General features: G+C 49.9%; 1 protein-coding gene across 1 annotated transcript in view; it reads left to right on the plus strand.

The window, feature by feature from the left end:
* Positions 1–309: 309 nt before the first annotated feature.
* The window catches only part of ALDH1A3 (aldehyde dehydrogenase 1 family member A3), a 35,031-nt gene continuing 16,313 nt past the window's right edge, over positions 310–19,027 (plus strand). Inside the window, exons 1-7 of the mRNA XM_061181822.1 lie at positions 310–581; positions 5,652–5,756; positions 7,917–8,057; positions 12,531–12,660; positions 12,988–13,049; positions 15,151–15,279; positions 16,820–16,933. Of these exons, the coding sequence (XP_061037805.1) occupies positions 483–581; positions 5,652–5,756; positions 7,917–8,057; positions 12,531–12,660; positions 12,988–13,049; positions 15,151–15,279; positions 16,820–16,933 (780 nt within the window). The 5' untranslated portion in view covers positions 310–482. The remainder of the gene's footprint in view (positions 582–5,651; positions 5,757–7,916; positions 8,058–12,530; positions 12,661–12,987; positions 13,050–15,150; positions 15,280–16,819; positions 16,934–19,027) is intronic.

Genomic DNA, 19,027 nt, shown 5'->3' on the forward strand with positions numbered 1-19,027 from the left:
CGCGCCTTCCCGGAGCGCGGGGCGCGGACCGAAGTTGGGCGAGTGCACGGAGCGGCAGCGGGCCGGGGGCGGCAGGTGCCGCGGCCGGACTCGCCAGCCAGCGCTGCGGCCCCGCGCCCCCGATTCCTGGCCCGGCCCGCTGCCCGAGCCCTGGGACTTCCGGGGCCCGGCGGCGTTTCGGGAGCTCCTCCAAGGGCAGCCTCCGGGGCGGGGAGCGCGCGGCGCGGTGGCCGGGCGGGGGGTGGCCGGGCTCCCGCAGGGGCGGCGGGCGGGGTGGGGTGAGGCGGGCCGGCCCCCTCCCCTCCCGCCCGCCCTCCCTTCCTCCCGTCCTGCAGCCAATTAGACAGCCCCCTCGGGCGGGAGGCGTGGGGCGCTCCATAAAGCGGCGCGGAGCTGTCACCCCGCGAGTAGGTTGCGCACCGCCCAGGCCGGAGCAGGCGCCGAAGACTCGGGCGCTTCGGACCCGGGAGCGTGGAGGAGCCATGGCCACCACCAACGGGGCCGTGGAGAACGGGCAGCCGGACAGGAAGTCACCCGCCCTGCCGCGCCCCGTCCGCAACCTGGAGGTCAAGTTCACCAAGGTGAGACGGGCCCGCGTCCCACCCGACGGCCGCCTGGCTCCGCGCTGGGCTTCCCGGCCACGGTGGCGGGGACCAGGGGTCAGCAGGCCGGGAGCCCCGCTGCTCCGCTCCGAGAGTGCGGGGAGCTGGGGCGGCGCGCCCTCAGCTGAGTTCGCCCGGCGCTCCTGTGACTCGAGCCTCTCCGCTCAGCCGGGCCCTCCTGAAGCAGCCTTCAGCACTGGGCATCCCGGGCGGGAGTCCACCGCACACCCCAAAAGGGACTCCAAGATTCGCACCCCCAGACGGGCTCTCGGGCGCGAAAACCGGGCGAGGGAGGCTCTGCGGCGGCCGCGCGGTGCCAGGCTGAAGCCCGGTGCGGCCCCGACGTGCCCCTGCAGGGCCCGCTTTGAAGGCGAGCGGTGGTGCGCCGTGACTTGGGCGCGGTGGTCTTCCCGCAGACCCTGCGGCGTAGTTTCCGGGGCTGAGGGGGTCGGGCTTCGAGAAGGTCAGAGGGTGCCTGAAAACACCAAGAGCCGACCTGAGAGGTCAGGCTGCCTCGGAAGTGTCCGGAAACGTCAGCGGGAGCAAGCGGAGAGAAGTCGGGCACCTCCTGTGCTTAGCTCTTACCAGCTTACCAGTAGAACGAGGGCTAGTAAGAAGGTGCTCACTGATGAGACTGTCCCGGAGCCCAGAGACCTTGGTCTTGGCAGATCATGGTGTCAGATCTGGCCTGGGAAACCGCGGGTGGCAGGGCCCCATCGCGCCGCGGAGTCCCGAGGCTCGCTGTCCTTTTTGCGCTGTGGGCTAGGAGGCTGGAGCACCGGCAAAGCGGTGAGAACACCTGCCTAGGGCAGAAAGGAAGATGGCGAGGCCTGGAGCCCGGGCTGAGCAGTGCTGGGAGCTCCGTTGCCAGCGGGGAGCGTGTCCCCTCCGGTGGGAAGACACCCCGAGGCTGTTTGGAGGCCGTTGGGCTGGCGCTGGGGGCACTTCAGGGGTGCAGGCCAAGAGCCACGGTTGGCTTCACTTTGCCCAAGTTTGTCTCCTTTTATTTTTGCATCTTATCCATTGCCCCCAACTCCAGCTGACACAGCACTTAGAAAATTCCTCCATCAATTTTACTTTCACAAGTAGCAATTATGTCTCAAATAGTTTTAATCAAGCAGAGAAGGTTGTAGGCCACTATGTGTGGCCTTCAGATTTTGATCTCTTGGCGCTTATTGTCGCTGGACCTCTGATCACATGACATTAAAATTAACTGTTTCCAGAGGGCTCTGTAATCAACACTTCGATGGACATTATTTTTAATGTAGTTTCCTAAGTAGTCTCAGCTTCAGAGTGCAAATTCCAACTCATATTCTGGGAACAGTGAAAATAGTACCTAAATTTTTTTAGCCCCTAACACTCGTGGTGGTCACCTGTTGTTGTTGGTAGTAGCATTTTGTTTTATTTTTGTTTTATTGGATTTTAAAAAACAGTATAGAAACCGGAAATTACATATATTATTTTCCTATTCCTTTTTACCTTTTTTTAGTGCTATCAGAACAATGGAGCCACATATGGAAAGTTACCTTTTTGTGTGCAATTCTTTCTGTCCCTTCACAAGTGTAAATGCAGCCCTTAGGTAGAGAGGTGGATTTTAGCACATTCACAGAGTGACCGGTGTTTGTTGTCCTGCTGGGTGCCCCCTCTTCTTAGTGGAACAGAATCGGGTTGTGACTAAGGCTGAGGGAAGGGCATGAGGTGGAGGGGGCTGGAGAGCCAGGATCCTTAGGATCCTAGGCAATGATGACTGCGGCAGCCTGACAGTAGGCTGCTGTACCCTCCTTTCCTCTGGAGGGCAAAGCCTCTGCCTCTCTGTCCTTGCTCCAGGCCCACCTCCACAGAGGCCTCCTCCTAGCAGTTGTGGGGTTGGGGCAGCCTGTGTGGTTGTGACTGAGGGTGGGGAGCCCAGGCAAGCAATGCTTAGGGAGCCCCTGGCTGCAGAGGCAGCCCACAGGGCTGAGGAAAGAAGCGGGAGAAACAGCTACAGTATTGAGGCCCCCGAGGTCCCCGAGGCCTCCTGACTGTGGAGTGTGTGAGCAGTAACCGTCTGTTATTTTTCAAACCTGACTCATGGTGCTTCTTGTTAATGGAGGACAAGCTGGAAATGGTGGGTCTGAGCCCCAGCCTTGGGGGACCATTTCCCAGGGTAAGTCCAGTCTCCAGAAGGACGAAGTTCCTTTGTTCTCATGTTTTAACACTGGGCTCTGCTCTGTGATTTTGGTGAGGGGGGTCCCCCCCAAAACCCCCACATAGGTCTCAGAGGGTAGCAGCCCCTTTCACTTCATAGGGCCCCTTCCTTTCCTTCCAGTAGCAGAAATTCTTTTTTAAGATTTTCTGGCTCATTAAAACACTGGTTTTTATGATCTCTTTTATGAAAAATAAAATTCACTCAAATTTCCTTTTCTGAAAATATATTCCTTTTGAGTATAGCTGAGGTCCAATGGAAGTTTCTATAAGTGGCGTCAGCAGAACTCACTTGTGTGACCGCCACCTTCGCCTCTTCTGGGGCACCCATATCTTGACAATAGCTGTGGTTTTCCAGCTCAGTCTGGATAGTATACCATTCCATTCCTTCAAAATGTGAATCCCGTCCACTCAATGTAACATAATTTTATTCCTCTATAAGTTTTTTTTCATACCAATTCACAAGTCAAGGGGAACAGTTTTTTTCTAGACCCATTTTCCTGTTTTGGGGTTCAAAACAATACAACCAGCATAATTGGTAGGCCACACTTACCCCTTCCTCATTTGTGTTTTTGTTTTCTTTTATTGGAGAGAAAAAGCAACAGTAGAAACCACTTACAAAATTACTTACTAATGTAGTATAAAGAAAAAATTTTTGCTAAATTAGAAACATTGTGATGGGAAAATATGAGTAGAGTTGAGCAGTCTGAATTTTTTTTAAGTTGCTGGTTAGAAAGGACTATGGATCAATGTCATGAACGACCAAGTAATTTTTTTTTTTTTGGAGGAGCATGCTTGGAGATGAAGTATAACAGACATCTGATCATTGCAATCTGTTTTTATCCCCTTATTTATATTCTCTTCTACCACCTTCTCATTTTCCCTCCTCCTTGGAATTGATACCAGGAAGGTCCTAGAATCAGCAGTTTTCACTGACAGTCTCTATTATCTAACCCACGAAACTTCATCTTCCGACAAATGGGCCTCTCTTCCTGGCTGCACTTTCCTCCCCACGCTAACTTAACTCCTCTTCTCTACTTATTAATTTCTCACTGTTACCGAGTGACTGCTTGCTGGATGGCAAAAGTGAACTCTTGGATTTGGTTTCAGCTGGAAGAATAAACCTGTAATTGTAGCCTGGCCTTTTCCGCGTGCTTCCCTGGGGGCCTGGCCTCACGTTGAAGGCGCTGAGCTTCCAGAAGTCAGATGGGCACATCCCACGGTCAAGGGTCGCTCTCAGCTCTGGACCGCACACAGGGAGGCAGGGGCCCTCTGCCCACCTGCCCAGCCAGAGCTGGCCTTCTGTGCATTGTCCCCACCGCACTCAAATTTCCCTGCTTTCCAGGGAGAGTTATCCAAACAGTGCACCAGCGGCTTCCCAGAGTGGGCTTCCTTCCCTGCGAGCTTAGGATTTTTTACAGGACAGCCCAGGACAGAGAACATAGTCAGATTGCACACTGGATGAGTTGGCTCCCCTCTCATCCATCCTCACTGGGGAGTCAAGTATTCCGAATGAATGAAATTCACAGTCATTGAAATTAATCCTTGTAGTGATGCAATTCTCCCTTTAAATGACTCAAAGATATGCATATAGATATAGAGATAGAATAAATGCGTATATAGATGTGCATATAAACATATGCATATAGATATAGAGATGGAATCTGATGAGCTAGTTCTGTACTTAGAAATTATTGATGGCATTTTACTTGATGGAAATGCTTCTAAAGCATATCAGCCATGTTTGTGACTGGGGTCTCTCTGATGCCACGATGGGCTCTGATGACAAAGTTGTCCCAAGCTGGTACAGCAGGAGATTGCCTGTCCTCTCACTGGGTAGCCAGGACCTCCATTCTGTCAAAACATGTTTTATGTATTATCTGTCACTTCTGTTCCTAGTTCTTTCCCAAAAGCTATCTCTTTTAATGCTTTTTTAAGGCAGTTAGAACTTAGGGTAAACTAAGAGTAAATAGTACACACATTTCAGTGCATGGACTTGTGAATTCTTTCTAGTTTGCTCATGATGTCTTTTTCTTTTTAATGTATCTATTCTCGGCTGTGTTCTAGATAACTGAGTCTCTGAACTAAGTGATTTTTGTGAGTTAATTCTTTGGTTCTGGATATAAGCCGTTATTTGCTACATATGTTAATATAACCAGAACATTTCCTAACACAGATATTTATCTTTGTATTCCAATACTGGCTTTTATTAAGCCCAACATGAAAATAGACATTTTAAAGAGAATGAGGGAGGGGGGCTGATGTGCATTAATGAGGGCTAAAGGGTTATAGTAAGATTCTTGTATAATGCCAGTTCCTTGGTGATCTAGCTGGGGGTTGCAGCAGGAAGGAGGGAGAAGGTAGTGCTCACTGCTGACATACGCTTCAGGGACAGGTGGATTGCTTGGCACCATATATATATATATATAGATATATATATACACACATATATATATACATATATATATATGCATATTTAATCTTCCCCCGAACTTGCTGAGTGTGTAAAATTTAACTTATACCCTTTATGTAATTATCTAACCCTGCTATTTCTCTGTGAATCCATCTTATTGTTTAAAAAAAACGAGAGAGAACATTTTAGAAAAAAATTCTAAATTAGTTTTATTGTGACAAAAATGTAGTTCTCTGAAAATGTATTAAAAGTCAGGAGACTTGGATTCTAATTCTGAGTGTGCTCCCGGTTGGGCATGTGGCTCCATCCCCCTTCCAGGTCCTACCTATAAAAAAGGCAGACAGGTAGGTTGGAGGGACGGAAGGAAAAGACGTTACCTAAGGTCCTCAGTATGTTGGAAGTATATGATTTTGATTTAAGCCTAATGCATTACAACTTCCTTTCCTGGTTAGATATTCATCAACAATGAATGGAACGAATCCAAGAGTGGAAAAAAGTTTGCCACATATAACCCGTCAACTCTAGAGAAAATATGTGAAGTGGAAGAAGGAGATAAGGTGGGTGACCCCCCTCCAGTAATTCAATTACAGATCACTAGAGGAAAAGGAAACGCTTCAGCTGAGTTATACGGCAGAACTGGCCCACACTGAGGTTGGACCTAAGCGAGCTGCTTCTCAGACACTTGGCCCAGAATGGGATCAATTAGGGACGATGTGCTGCAGAGTCACTCTCCTTTGATAGATGTTTCTCCATCTATGAGGATGACCTCAGCTATCCTTATCACGTGGCTAAAGGAAAGGTTTTTATCAACTGTTTGATACTGGTAGCATTAAATAATCTTTCCAGAAAGCGTTTCCGGCTGGTGTGTTTCACCAAATGCGGCATTCTGGCAGGAGACACTTTAAAAAAAAAAAAAAAGACTTGAAGGAAAAACGACTTGCTAAGTCATGCAGAGGTAATAATGTCATGCAACTGCCAGATTTCTTTTCTACCAGAAACTTAAATTATCTTGTAAAGCTATAGTCTATAACCCTATTTGACAGTGCAGGGTATATTTTATAAGCTATATTATATGTATACATTATATATTATATATATATAAAGCTAAGGGACTCCTGGATGTGTCCTTGATACATTTCGAACCATAAAGTATCTTTTGAATACGTATCATTGGGGGAAAGGTTGAAGGTATAGCTTTTGTAAGGAGCGAAGGGAAACGTAACCCTCTCCTCAACCACTAGAGTACTCATCTGATGTTCTTAAGCGTGTAGGTAATGTTGAATGTGAACAGGGTGAATGACACATGTGTAAAATAGGCTTGAATTTGATCCTGCTAGTGATGATTTTGTGATAGGTATGCAATGCACAGTGTTTCCACCTATACATACCCTCCCATGTGCAGCGCCCCATGCTAAGCTCTGTTTACAAAGATACTAGCACTGAGGAGCTCGTGTGAAGATGTGAGGGTGTAGGGGTGGAGCATGATGCTGAGCAGGACTCCCAGGTGCAGTATACAGGTATCAGGGAGGAGAGTAAGATCCCTGCCCCCGGCTCTGGCTTGTGCCATTGTCTGAGTGACTGTTCCAAGCACCAGAAGACAGAGGCTGGCCTGTTCCTGCAGCTGGAGAGGTCCTGGCCTCCACCCCAGAGCCTGGGACAAGGAATTCAAAGTCCTAATATCTCCCTTGCCAAAGCTTCTGCTCACCTCCAAACCCACTTTGGAGACACAGAATCTTGGTGGAGTGTCCCTCTTGACTGGTGCCAGGTGTCCACTGCTGGCTGTACCTCCCTAAGGAAGAGAGGTTCAGAGGGTCCTGGGGGGTGAGCCCCTGCCCATCAGCAACCAGAGCCTCAAACCCCATTTTCCTGAACATAAGAATGGGTGTCAGGGAATTCCCTGGCTGTCCAGTGGTTAGGACTACGCGCTTCCACTGCAGGGGGCACGGGTTTGATTCCTGGTTGGGGAACTAAGATCCTGCATGCCTCGTGGCACGGCCAAAAAAATAACAATAAATAAAAATTAGAAAAGAATGGGTGTTATTACTCTAAACAGCTCTCATTCTTTCCCAGTAAAGAAGAAGTTTTGATTGTAATTCTTCTATCAGTGCATAAATGATCCAGTTCTTTTTGAATAAAATCATCACAAAAAAAAAAAAAAAAATCATCACAGTTCTGCTTCCCAGGGGGTAGGTGAGGTGAGGCTAAAGGGAGAAAAAGTCCCTGATCCTCCCCATCCAGGGACTTTTTCAATGTGGTCAGTTCTGAGATCCAGAGGAGCACTCGTACCCCCCGTTCTTGCTATTGGACTGCAGTCCTCAGCTGGAGTAAAATGCCAAGACAGACATTTCCCACCTAACTGGTGAGCTGTGGGAGTGTGTTTGTATCCAAACTGAGGTAGCAAGTAGATGATCTTTTCCTACTTTGGTCACCAAGAAGAATAATTAAGGTCAGTGGTTTTATGACTATTTTAAACGCTTTGTATAATCAGAAGGAAAGTTAATCCTTGGCCATTGTAGAAAACTTGAAAGACTTAAGATATAAAGAAGAAGAAAACCACTTGAAAGCCCCCAGCCATTAAAGTGATTGGAAACCTTGCTGTTGCTCTGAGCTGCCTGCTGCCCCTCCTTCCTCTGCAGCGGGTGGAGACTCTGCTGTTCTCCGACAGCTGAGCCCTCAGCGAAAGGTGACACACTCTCTCTATTGTTTCGGCCGTGCAGCTCGACGTAGACAAGGCCGTGGAGGCTGCACAAGCCGCCTTCCAGAGGGGCTCGCCGTGGCGCCGGCTGGATGCCCTGAGCCGTGGCCGGCTGCTGCACCAACTGGCGGATCTCGTGGAGAGGGACCGCGCCGTCCTGGCCGTGAGTACATGCACACAGGGGAGGCGTGGGGCCAGCCGGCCTCCCCGAGGGCCCACCCCCCTCAGAGTGTGGGAGAAAGGACCTAGGGTGCTGTTTTGTGTGGCGGTGGGACTGCTTGGTCCTTTGAGGTGTGGCTTTCCGGCCATAGGCAGGCGTCTATGCTACTGGACGCATACTTTTTGTTTTGAAGTCGGACTTTTGTCCCCTGCAGCTCATCTTCTTGGCCTGGAGGAAGTTCAGCTCCATTAGTGGTTCCCAGACTTGAGACATTCACAGACAGCTAGGCTGGGCTGGGCTGTATCCTGGTCCCACCTGCACAGTTATGAACTTAACTTGTTTTCTTACATGAACTCCCTTTTAAAGTGAAATTTAACCTCATCCTAAGTGACAGTATCCATTAAATTACAGGTTTAATGTGCTGGTGTATTTTTTCTAATACTTATTAAAATAAATGCTACCACTTAACATAGAAAAAGTGTCCCCATATAGCTTAAAAATCACCCCTATTTCACCCCTGAAATGGGCAGTGGTGAGTGTGTGTGGAGTGATGGTGAGGGCAGGATAACCTAGTTATAGGAAACCTCAGAGTATGAAAGACCTAGGTTCAAACCCCAGCTCTGCCACTTACTAGCTGTGTGACTTTGGACAAGTTGCTTAACCTCCCTGAGCATATGTTTCTTCATGGACAGTATCACGAATAATGATATCTGAGTGTTGTGAGAACGATCCATTTAAAATCCTTAGCAGTCCCTGTCATGCAGTAAGCACTAAATAGATGATAGCTATTATTAATAATGCTATCTGAAGACTCAGGTTCTAACCTCAGCTACGTGTTCTCCTGGCCAGCAAATTTCTAGCACCTTAGTTCCTCAGCTGCAAAATGGGGATCTTTATTCATCCCACTGCATGAGGTTGGCCTGCTCTCATGAGATGGGCTATGAAGACATTTAGGAGTTGTAAGTACAGAATTTAACGAGATCCTCAGACCTTCTTTTGGTCTTGCGGTGGGTGCTTGATCAGAGGAAATCTTGGGGCCCCCTTGTGCCTTGAGGTCCTTTGCAGCCTGCACACGCAGCCCTCATATGGCTCAGACTCCTGTGTAAAATTTGCCCCAGACCTGGAGGCCCAGTTGGTAGGGGAGGAAATCTCCTTTTTGGTCTCTGATTTGGAAAAATGGTTCTTTCCTTTCTTGATCTGATGCCGGGAATGAGTAGTCAAGTGGACACCTGCGTGGAGGTCAGTGCCAGCTAGGACTCTGAAATTGCTCTTGACCCTGAGTGTGTGTCTTGGGGTGGAGGGTGGAGAAACTCTACATTTCGGGTGCTCCTTTGGGGTGTGTTGCCCTGAGGGTGCATCCACACAGAGAGAACTGCACCTTCCTTCCGCCCTCCCCAGCTGGCCAGCCCGAACCCGGGTGAGAAGAGCTCCCTCCCAGGGTCAGTGTCTCTCTCCGCAGAGCCTCTGGTTTCTTCCTGCAATGAAAGCCAGTCTCAACTCTCAAGCTGCCAAACTGGCTTCTTCAAAAACATTTCTGTTTTCACCCAGCATGAGCTCATCGGTCTGCAATGTCCGTGAGGACTAATAGTAGGCGGGAGAGGATGTGCCTGGGCACCCTCCCCACCCTGTCCTCAAGTGTCAGTATCATCTTGGGGAGCAGTGGCTGCAAGGCCACCTTTACCTTCAGTCCTCTTGGCTGTCCTGGCAAGACTGGTGTTAAAGCACACAGAGCAAGTCCCCTCTGCCATCTGACCTCGCTGCCCGCAAGAAATAAGATCCAGTTCTTCGCCACATTGTGAAAGGGACAAGAGAATGACTGGCAAATACAGTTTTTAAAACCCAGACCACATCACGGGAAAGCACGTCCTTGATGGGGTTTTCCTGCATTCTCCCGCACAAAGTGCCACTTTCCGTCATGTTCTCTTGCCAGCTTGGTGGCTTTGACAGAGCTGGGCAATTACTTTGTGTTCAGTGTTTGGAGACCATGTGGCAGATCCAGCAGCCCCAGCTCTCTCTCTCCCTCACTAAGCACCTGGACCCAGACTCTGGCACTTCGGGCGCTCATCTTGGTAGCCTCGAAATAGGGGCTGTCCCTGTTTGCTCTCTCCTCAAGCAGAGCCCCACTTCTGAGCCCCTCATTTAAGCCTTGGCGCTGGGGCGTCTGAGGCATGTCCCACAGCACTTCTCCTTCATTCTTTAGTATCTGAGGGTTACCATGTGTTAATTTTTCAAAAGGCATATTTTTCTCCTAAAATGTTAAAAGAAATAAACCTAGAAGCAGCTGTGGTTCCCACATGGTCCAGACACAATAATTGTATAAAAGTCCCAATGAGTAGCTAACACTTGATCTCTCAGATTCAGGCCTGTGTACTCACCTGCGAATCTTTTTTGATTTTTATTTTTTTAAAGAACTTCCTTTCTAAACCTGTTGTGACCCAGTTTTGCTTGGACAGATTCCATAACACCAACCTGGCAAATTCCTGTTGTCATTCCAGTAAGCAAACGTGACTAAGTTAATAATAAAAAACAGTCAATGCTTGTTGAATGCTCCTCATGTACCAGGCTTATTGTGGGCACTTGACCTGTAGTATTTATTATCCTATTTGGAGAACGCTGAGGCCCAGAGAGTTTAGGTAACCTGTCCTAGTTTATCCAGCCAGAGAGAGTAAGCCAGGGCTGGATGTGGGCAGTGGCTCCAGGCCTCGCACGTACCCACAAAGCTCTGTCCCAGTCTCCTGCCTTTCTCTCCCATCCCAGAAAAGGGCCAAGAGTAAACTCCCCATTCCACTGACAGACGTGCGGATGCTGTATGGAGCAGCTGGGCCCTGGAGAATTTTGGCATTATTTGCAATTGTTGGGTTTCCCCTGGGAAAATGCAAGTTCCAACTTGGAATGTAAATCAATAGGAGCCAAAGGTACAGTGTACTGGCTGTCACGTTGGCCTGACTTGGTCCCTGAGCAGCATCTACCAGGGGTGAGACACACCCCAGACCCAGACCAGCCCTGTCATCTCTAGCAACACACAGCCCTGTCTCCTCGCTGTCCCCAGCTGAGGATTGTGGAGCACCTGTCTGGCCCTAAAAGGGAAAATGATGACAATAGTCAGAGCTGTTATTATCATCATTTGAACAATGGATGTGGCTGTTACTATGGGTAGACAGTGCTGTTAGTGCTTTATGTATAGGACTCCTCTAACCTGCACACTAGTCCTATGAGGTAGGTGTCATTACTGTTATTGTTATTGTTTTTCAGATGAGGAACCTGAGGTAGGGAGAGATTCAGGGACTTGCCAAGGCCACTTAGCTAGGAAAGTGGTTGCCTCCTGTTCAGAGAATTCTTGGTTCATTCCTGAAACAAAGATAGAGTAGCCCCAGCCATTCATGCGGCCATCCTACATCCTTTCCAGATGCAAATGTCCAGGGGCAGCGGCCTAAAAAGCAGTCACTGCCCTTACTGAAAGTCAGATGCCCCAAATTCAGTGCCAGCCATGCTGCCTACCCTCTGGATAACACAGATGAGTTCCTGGGCTCTGTTAGCCCCTGTGTCTGCACCTTGAAATGGGAGCAGAGCCATCCATCTCGGAAATGAGGCATATGCGAGTGCACACGGAGGGGCCTCTCTTCCTTTGTAAATCATTCTCTCAGCCCAGTGACTCTAAAATGAGAATCCTGCCCTGGGCTATGTGTCAGGGTGGCCACTTCCTGCAGCCATGGATGACGGGAGGTTTCAGTGCTGGGCTCAACTGGGGCCGCTTGTCTGAGGGACAAAGGGGTTCTCTTCAGCCTGGCTGGAAACAGAAAAGAATCCCTGACATTGAGTGACTGTGCGCTCGCCTGAGGAGTCGCCCCTCACCACCAAAGGCCAGTCTGCTCCCTTCCCACCGCGCAGCGCATCCGGCTGGCAGCCCAGTGCGGGAGGAGCTCGGAGTGCGTCTTTGTGCTGGTGGCACGACCCCTCTGGGCCCCGTCACTCTTTCCACAGCTGTGCTGGTCAGCAGGGCCAAGAAGAAGGAACCTGCGTCCCCCTTTCTCTTTTGTTAGAGGAGCTGGTCCCTCCCCAGCCACCCCCTCAAGTCCTTGAACCTTCTGAGAGCTCCCCGGAGCGCACAAACCCATGTGTCCAGGTCCCACTGCTGGGGCAACAGCACTCCAGACAGATGACAGAAGACCAACGCTGAGGCGTATTCCTTCCCAGCAAGGCTCCAAACCAGCCTTGTACCCGCTGTCCTTCGTGGGGAACCGTGCCTGTGCTCTGGCCAACCCTCCAGGCTGAGGTGTTTTGTAAGAAAAGCAGTCCTTGACAGCCTGGGACAGGTCTTATTTTAAATGAGGCATCTTGCTTTCTGATGAGTCCCATGGCTGTGAGGTACTGAGAACAACGTTCTAGGACTCTGCTTTGTCTCCCTGCCCTGTCTTTAACAACCTGACGGTTAAAAGGAAAACTGTGTCTTAAAAATATGTTGTCTTACTATTGCAGACCCTGGAAACGATGGACACAGGGAAGCCATTCCTTCACGCATTTTTCATCGACCTGGAGGGCTGTATCAAAACCCTTCGATACTTTGCAGGGTGGGCAGACAAAATACAGGGCAGGACCATCCCCACAGGTGAGCCAACTCAGGACTCTCAGCCTCGTCCAGGGTCTCTTAGGGGTTCTGTCTTCTTACTCCTCTAGCTAGCCTCTTCAGAGCACCCCCAGGTCTTTTCCCCAGAGCATCCTTCCCACACCCAAAAAGGAAATGGCACTGTGTCAGTCCTTCCTCTAAGGAATTTTACTTTTGAAATTGAGTTAAAAATCGCTTCATTGTGGAACAGATAGGACTTAGAGCTGACACTTGGTGGGCTTCTGGGTTTCTTTCTTGTCTTTTTACTCCTTAAGATCCTTAACCTAGTTTCGTGCGAGCACGTTCTTCTCTGTTTAATCTCTTTTCCAGATGACAACGTTGTGTGTTTCACCAGGCACGAGCCCATAGGTGTGTGTGGGGCCATCACTCCTGTAAGTATGGCAACTTCTCTAGATAGATCTGTATAGATCCCACCCCATTCCCCTGTGGCCTTTGGAACCAATTTCTAGTGGGTTTTGATTTGATTGCACTGGTATTAATTGAGCATTTGCTCTGTGGCATGGAGCTTGGTGCTTGAGGGTCATCAAGATGGATCAGACCCCATGCCTGCTCTCAAGGGGCTGATTCCAGGAGTGCAACAGAAGACACATGGATTCAAACCAAAGGGGTCAGGGATGGCCAGCTCCCCTCGGGCAGTGGTCTCTCAGCTGGGCCTTGAGGATAAGAAAGAGTTGTTCAACAGGAAAAAGGGGTTTCTGAGCAGTAGGAATGGCCTGAGTGAGGGTGTGGAAGTGTCTGGACTACTTGGAGGGCAGTAGCAAGATAGCTGGTGAGGTCAGAGCTTAGGTGGGGACAAAATGAGGAAGAGGAGGAGCAGCCAGCAGGTGGTGCTGGCTCAGCATCCAGTATGCCTTGCTTCCCAGGGCCCAGGACTTTATTCACTGGGCCGTGGAGAGCCTGGCAGGTGCTGGGGATGCTATGATGCTGCCATCTATTGGAGGAAACACCAGGCCACTTTACCAGCTTGGGAGGCAGGCGGCAGTGTGAAGAGGGTTGGAGAAGGGCTCTGCAGGGGCCAGGCAGACGTGTCCTTCAGCAACCAGTTTTGAGAGCCGGGAAATGGTCAGGCCAAATGTGCTCTTGCCCATCAAGTTGGGAGGGATCACCTAAAGATGGGTGTAGAGTGAGAAAAGAAGAGGGCCTGGGGCCAATCCAACAGACCATCTGGGAATCTCATGGAGAAGTCTGAGCAGCCAGGGTCAGGGGCCTCCCAGGGACGTAATACATTTCCAGAAAGAGACTGTAGTCAATGGGGTCATCTCCTACGTAGGAATTCAAAAAGACAGAAACACAGCTGTTAGATGTGCTCCCCAAGAGAGGCATCGGGGGAGTTGGGGCTAATGGAAAGGGAGCTGGGCACGTGGGGATGGCCCTTCCAGAAGCTGCAGTGAGAGAAAAGGGAGCTGCTACAAGAGGCAGAGGCCAGGAGAAGGTGCAGATTTGCTTGTAGGTGAGGAGAACTGATGGCATTTATGTGCTAAGGAGTGGGGATCCAGAAGAAGAGGGGACCCCGATCACTATTGGGGGAACCCTAAGACAATACGTGCTGTCATTAGCCAACCACACAGGCCCCTGGGAAATGGGATGTTATATTTGTTGTCTAGTGGTAGGAATTCCAGACAGAGCTGGGGGAAGAAATCCAGCTAGCCATTGGTCAGCCCTGCAGGGGGGACATCATTGGAGTATAAGGAGCCAAACGGACTGTTTGGGGGGTCGGAGGTGAGGCACGGCTAGAATCAAGCTAACTGCGCTCTTGGAGATGCTCGGTTTCATCTCGTCTCATCAAAGATGATACTTAGGCAGCAGTGTAGTGGAGGAAACAAGCCTGGCCGTGAATCCTGGCCTTCGTCTGAGGCACAGTTCCTCTGTGCCTCAGTTCCCTCTTCTGTCAACAGGAGCGGTAATATGACTGCCCCACGCAGGTGTGTGGGGATCAAATGAGTTCAGATTTTGGAACCGCACCTGGCACACAGTGGACGCTCAGTGGGCGAGAGTGCTTGTCAGCCCTGATGTCACAGCAATTTCGATATCCCTGCCTCTGGGGTGAAAGGATGACAAGAAAGCATTTCCCAAGGTGTATTTCACCAAACACCCATTCGGTGGGGGTTAGTATGTGTTCTGTAAGGAGAGAAAGAGATCCTGTGGCATTTGCGTTTAGGAGAGGCGGGGCTTGTTTCTGTGGGACTTTTCGGAGATGTTAACATGCTGATGGCATTGTAAACCTCCAAGAGGAGAAGGTAGTACACCTATAGCAGAATCCTCTTTACAATGACCACCTATTAGCGTCTCCCAGAATGCAGTTTAGGAGGCGCCAGGCAGGAATGCAGTTCTGATCATCGCATACTCCTACGTTACCTCCTATACCCCAAATCTAAACCATGCAAAGCAAGTGCTCCATGGAGGCATCGCAGGGCCTCCAGGACAGCGTAGTAGTGGATCTGGGCCCCCCAACCACTCTGTGTTCTGCTGCAGTGGAACTTCCCTCTGCTGATGCTGGTGTGGAAGCTGGCACCCGCTCTCTGCTGTGGGAACACCGTGGTCGTGAAGCCAGCGGAGCAGACTCCCCTCACCGCCCTCTATCTCAGCTCTTTGATCAAAGAGGTAAGACATCCAAAGAGAAAATATTCTGTGTCCTCAATTACATTCCCACTCCCAGGAACCAGGCCACCGTCACAAGATAAGTCTGCCCCATGGAGCTGTGCTGTGCGTGCCAGCGCCTGCCGGCTTCCGGCCGAGTGGGAAGGGAATGCCTCCTGGGTTTCACTTGGCAGCTGCTCGTTCCCTCTCCTGCTTGCGGTTGCTGAGCTAGAAGAGACTCCGTTCCTCCCACTGATCCTAATGAGAATACTTTACTCTTATTATGAGTTCAAACCCATGGTTTATGACCAAATATTTTGTCTAGAGAATTTACAGGAGGGTCACTTGGGAGGCAGGTTCTTCGGGCCCTGCACGTGTGGTGTACAAAATGGTCCGTTCTTCTCGTGGGTGGGTGATCTCGCCAGCTCCCCCTGGAGGGGCTACTGCTGAGCCCCGAGCCTCCTCACCAATGCTCTGCTCTCGGGTGACCGTCCTCTCCGTGGCAACCACCGCATAGGGAAATGAACAGCCCAAAGGGACACCTCCTTCCAGACACACCTGGCAATGTGTTTCAGTCATTTTGTCCCCAACTCGTATGTTGCAAAGAGTTTTAAAAAGAAACAGGAAGAAAAGAGGGATAGGAGGTAAAAGATCCATTCATTCCACTTCTCAGCTGGGCTAATACGACTGGAAAGCAAGACCTTTATTACTTAGATGTAAGGCTGCAGAGCCAATAATTGACCAATTTCCCACTTTCCTTTGACCCGTGATGTAGGACCTGATGACATCGTAGTAATGAGACTTACAGATTCTAAAGTCACAACTGTTTAAAAAAGTGTTTAGGAAAACTAAAGACTCAAGCACGATGCTGTAAAATCTTGCCTTACTAAAATAATGTGTTTTAATGAAGACACTGGCATCCCCCAGGGGTTCAGCATGCCCCAGTGGTTCAGTATCCCCCACCAGTTCATTTTTGGTGCTCTTGGTTAATAAAGAGGACCAGCATATGAGGAGCACCAAGCATGAATGTGAAAGAAAAGTCGCTCCCTACCTTCAGGATGTGCTGGCTCTCGGCGTGACCCAGGTTCAACAGCAGGGATTCTGAGGGAGTGAGACCATATTGCCATTTGGAACATTAATGGGGCAGATTTTAAAAATGAAAGCTGAAGCCCAGGAAGGGTATTTTGCAGGTACCTCCGAGTTGGGGACTATGACCAAGGTGTCCCTTCTCCCTGCAACACACACACACAGACACACAGAGACAGACCCATATAGACACAAACATAAACACACACAGGGACAGACCCATGCAGACACACACACACAGAATGGTGCTCTGCTATGAAACGGCCACTGCCGTTTTGCTCAGAAGCCCTTTAGGGTAGGCAGGGCCGCCCAGAAGGAGGATGTGTGCCTCGCCCTGGCCCCACCCGCACACTGGCTGACTGGGTCTGGTCCTGGGGTGGCGATAGGAACCGGGCCCAAGCTTCCAGGTGAGGGTGCTGCTCTGCTCAGGGACCTCACCCAACCTCCTCTTCTGAACACCATCTCAATTTCGTCTCAGGTGGGATTCCCTCCGGGCGTGGTGAACATCGTGCCAGGATTTGGGCCCACGGTGGGAGCAGCAATTTCTTCTCACCCTCAGATCAACAAGATAGCCTTCACTGGGTCCACAGAGGTAACCCTCCTCGCTGACTATGGGGGACAATGGCTGTTGCTGAGAATTCTCCCTTTAGAGGCTAAACTATGATGACCCCATTTTAGTACATATTTGTACTAAAAAAATAGTACATTTTTTTAACAATCAGTTTAAAAAAAAAAGTTACTTGTCCAGTTTCCAAACTAAATAAATATCTAATTTATTTACTCAGAAGCCTCAGAAGAAAATATTAATAGATAAGATAAAATAAAAATTGAAATATCCATAAGATAAACAGCATAATCAAGGTTAAAAAATAAGCCTAAGGTCATTGGCAGTATTGTAGTACTGATCGTACATTTGAAAGTGTAAACTTTTGTTTCAGAAATTCCATTTTGAAGCAACTACTTAGCAACTACTATTCTCATGAGCATTCAAGGACATACTTTCCAGTATATTGTATCCATCCTATATGATGTTTTACAGCCATTACAATAAGGAAAGCTGTCCATGATCTATTGCTGAAGCACAAAAGAAAAGCAAACTGTAGGAAAGTATATACTATATATACATGTATATACCATTAGTAAAAGGGTGTGTGTAGAGAAATAGAAATTGCCTGGAAGGACTCCCAAAAAATTCTTACTGTGGCCTCCTCTGGGGCAGGTCCTGGGGCATTAACAGAGTGAGGGGAGATAAAAACTTTCCCCTTTAATTTACACACATCTATATGTGGGAATTATTTCTAATGAGAAAGTACTTCTTCTGTACTTAAAAAAATAAATGGATAAAATTTCCCAGGCAATAAGTGCTCCCATCTCCCTCCTAGTTTAGTCCAGCCGGGGGCCCAAGACCCACTCCTATGGCTGCTGGACAATAGCTGGAAGACAGGGGACTGAGGGGGACGGAGGGGCAGAGAGGGTCCTGCCCCCCAACAGCTCCTATGTCTTCCCAGTCTTCTCACCCAACAGCAGAAGCGTCCCTGCCCCTGCCCCTGCCCCTGCCCAGCTTCCCTCTCTAGGTGACTAGAGCTACCCATGGGTCCAGCCGGGTGGGGCTCTCACCAGGCAGCCAGCCTCCTGCACAAGAAGGTGGCTTCTGTGACCCCAGGGATTGCTCAACTGACAGGCGTCTCCCTAAGAGAGGTGCTTCCCACCGAGGCCCCCAGCTGTGCCTCAGCCTCACAAGAGATCGCCGGCCCACAGCAGGCTGGTTTGCTTCAGGTACTCTCCCTGGGGACAGTCCTTATCACCTGGATCAGGCCATCCACACCTCCTTCAGGCCATCACCCAGGAGCTGCCCAAGGGACTTCCCTGGCGGTCCAGTGGTTAAGACTTCACCTTCCACTGCAGGGGGGGCGGGTTTGATCCCTGGTCGGGGAGCTAAGATCCCACATGCCTCGCAGCCAAAAATCCAAAACATAAAACAGAAGCAATATTGTAACAAATTCAATAAAGACTTTAAAAATGGTCCACATCAAAAAAAAAAAATCTTTAAAAAAAATGCACTCTCACCTTAGTTTTGAGGAAATAGCCTCAGCCCTGAAAGAGCCTAGCTCTGCCTCCTGCTGGCTATCCAGCGCTAGGCCCCGTGTGCACACTGGTCTCTGAGAGTCTTCCAACTCAGAAGTTGGTGGCACCCAGCCCAAGACAAGTCACTGCTGTGTGCTGGGCCAAGCCCACCTCTAGCGGTGCAGGGGATGGTAGGTACACGCGGGAGGTTGGACATCGCAGTTTGGTGAGTGGTCCTTCCGTTACTTCATAGCGAAGCAATTCTCTCCCTACCCCCTGGGGGCCCTCAGTCTTAGGGTGTGTTTCCCATCCTAAAGGTTAACTCCCCTATTTCCCTAATTCTCAGAGGTTCCCTCAGATTATACCAAAGGACCACACAGACCCACCTCCCCTTGGTCCCTTGAGCTGGACCAGCCTGCTGCCGGGAGGGACAGGCACCAGGACAGGTGACAGCCAGCTCCACCACTAGCCAGCTGTGTGGCTGTGGGCAAGTCACTGGGCCTTCGAAGGCTCCCTGTCCACCCCAGTATGTGGAGCAACTCAGATCCGGGATTCCAGCCATGTCAAGGTCTGATCTGAGAGGAAATGCTGGGAGAGGCCAGGGGAGTGAGGGGACAGCATC

Source organism: Eubalaena glacialis, chromosome 2 (genome assembly GCF_028564815.1).
Source record: "Eubalaena glacialis isolate mEubGla1 chromosome 2, mEubGla1.1.hap2.+ XY, whole genome shotgun sequence".
Taxonomy (NCBI): Eukaryota; Metazoa; Chordata; class Mammalia; order Artiodactyla; family Balaenidae; genus Eubalaena; species Eubalaena glacialis.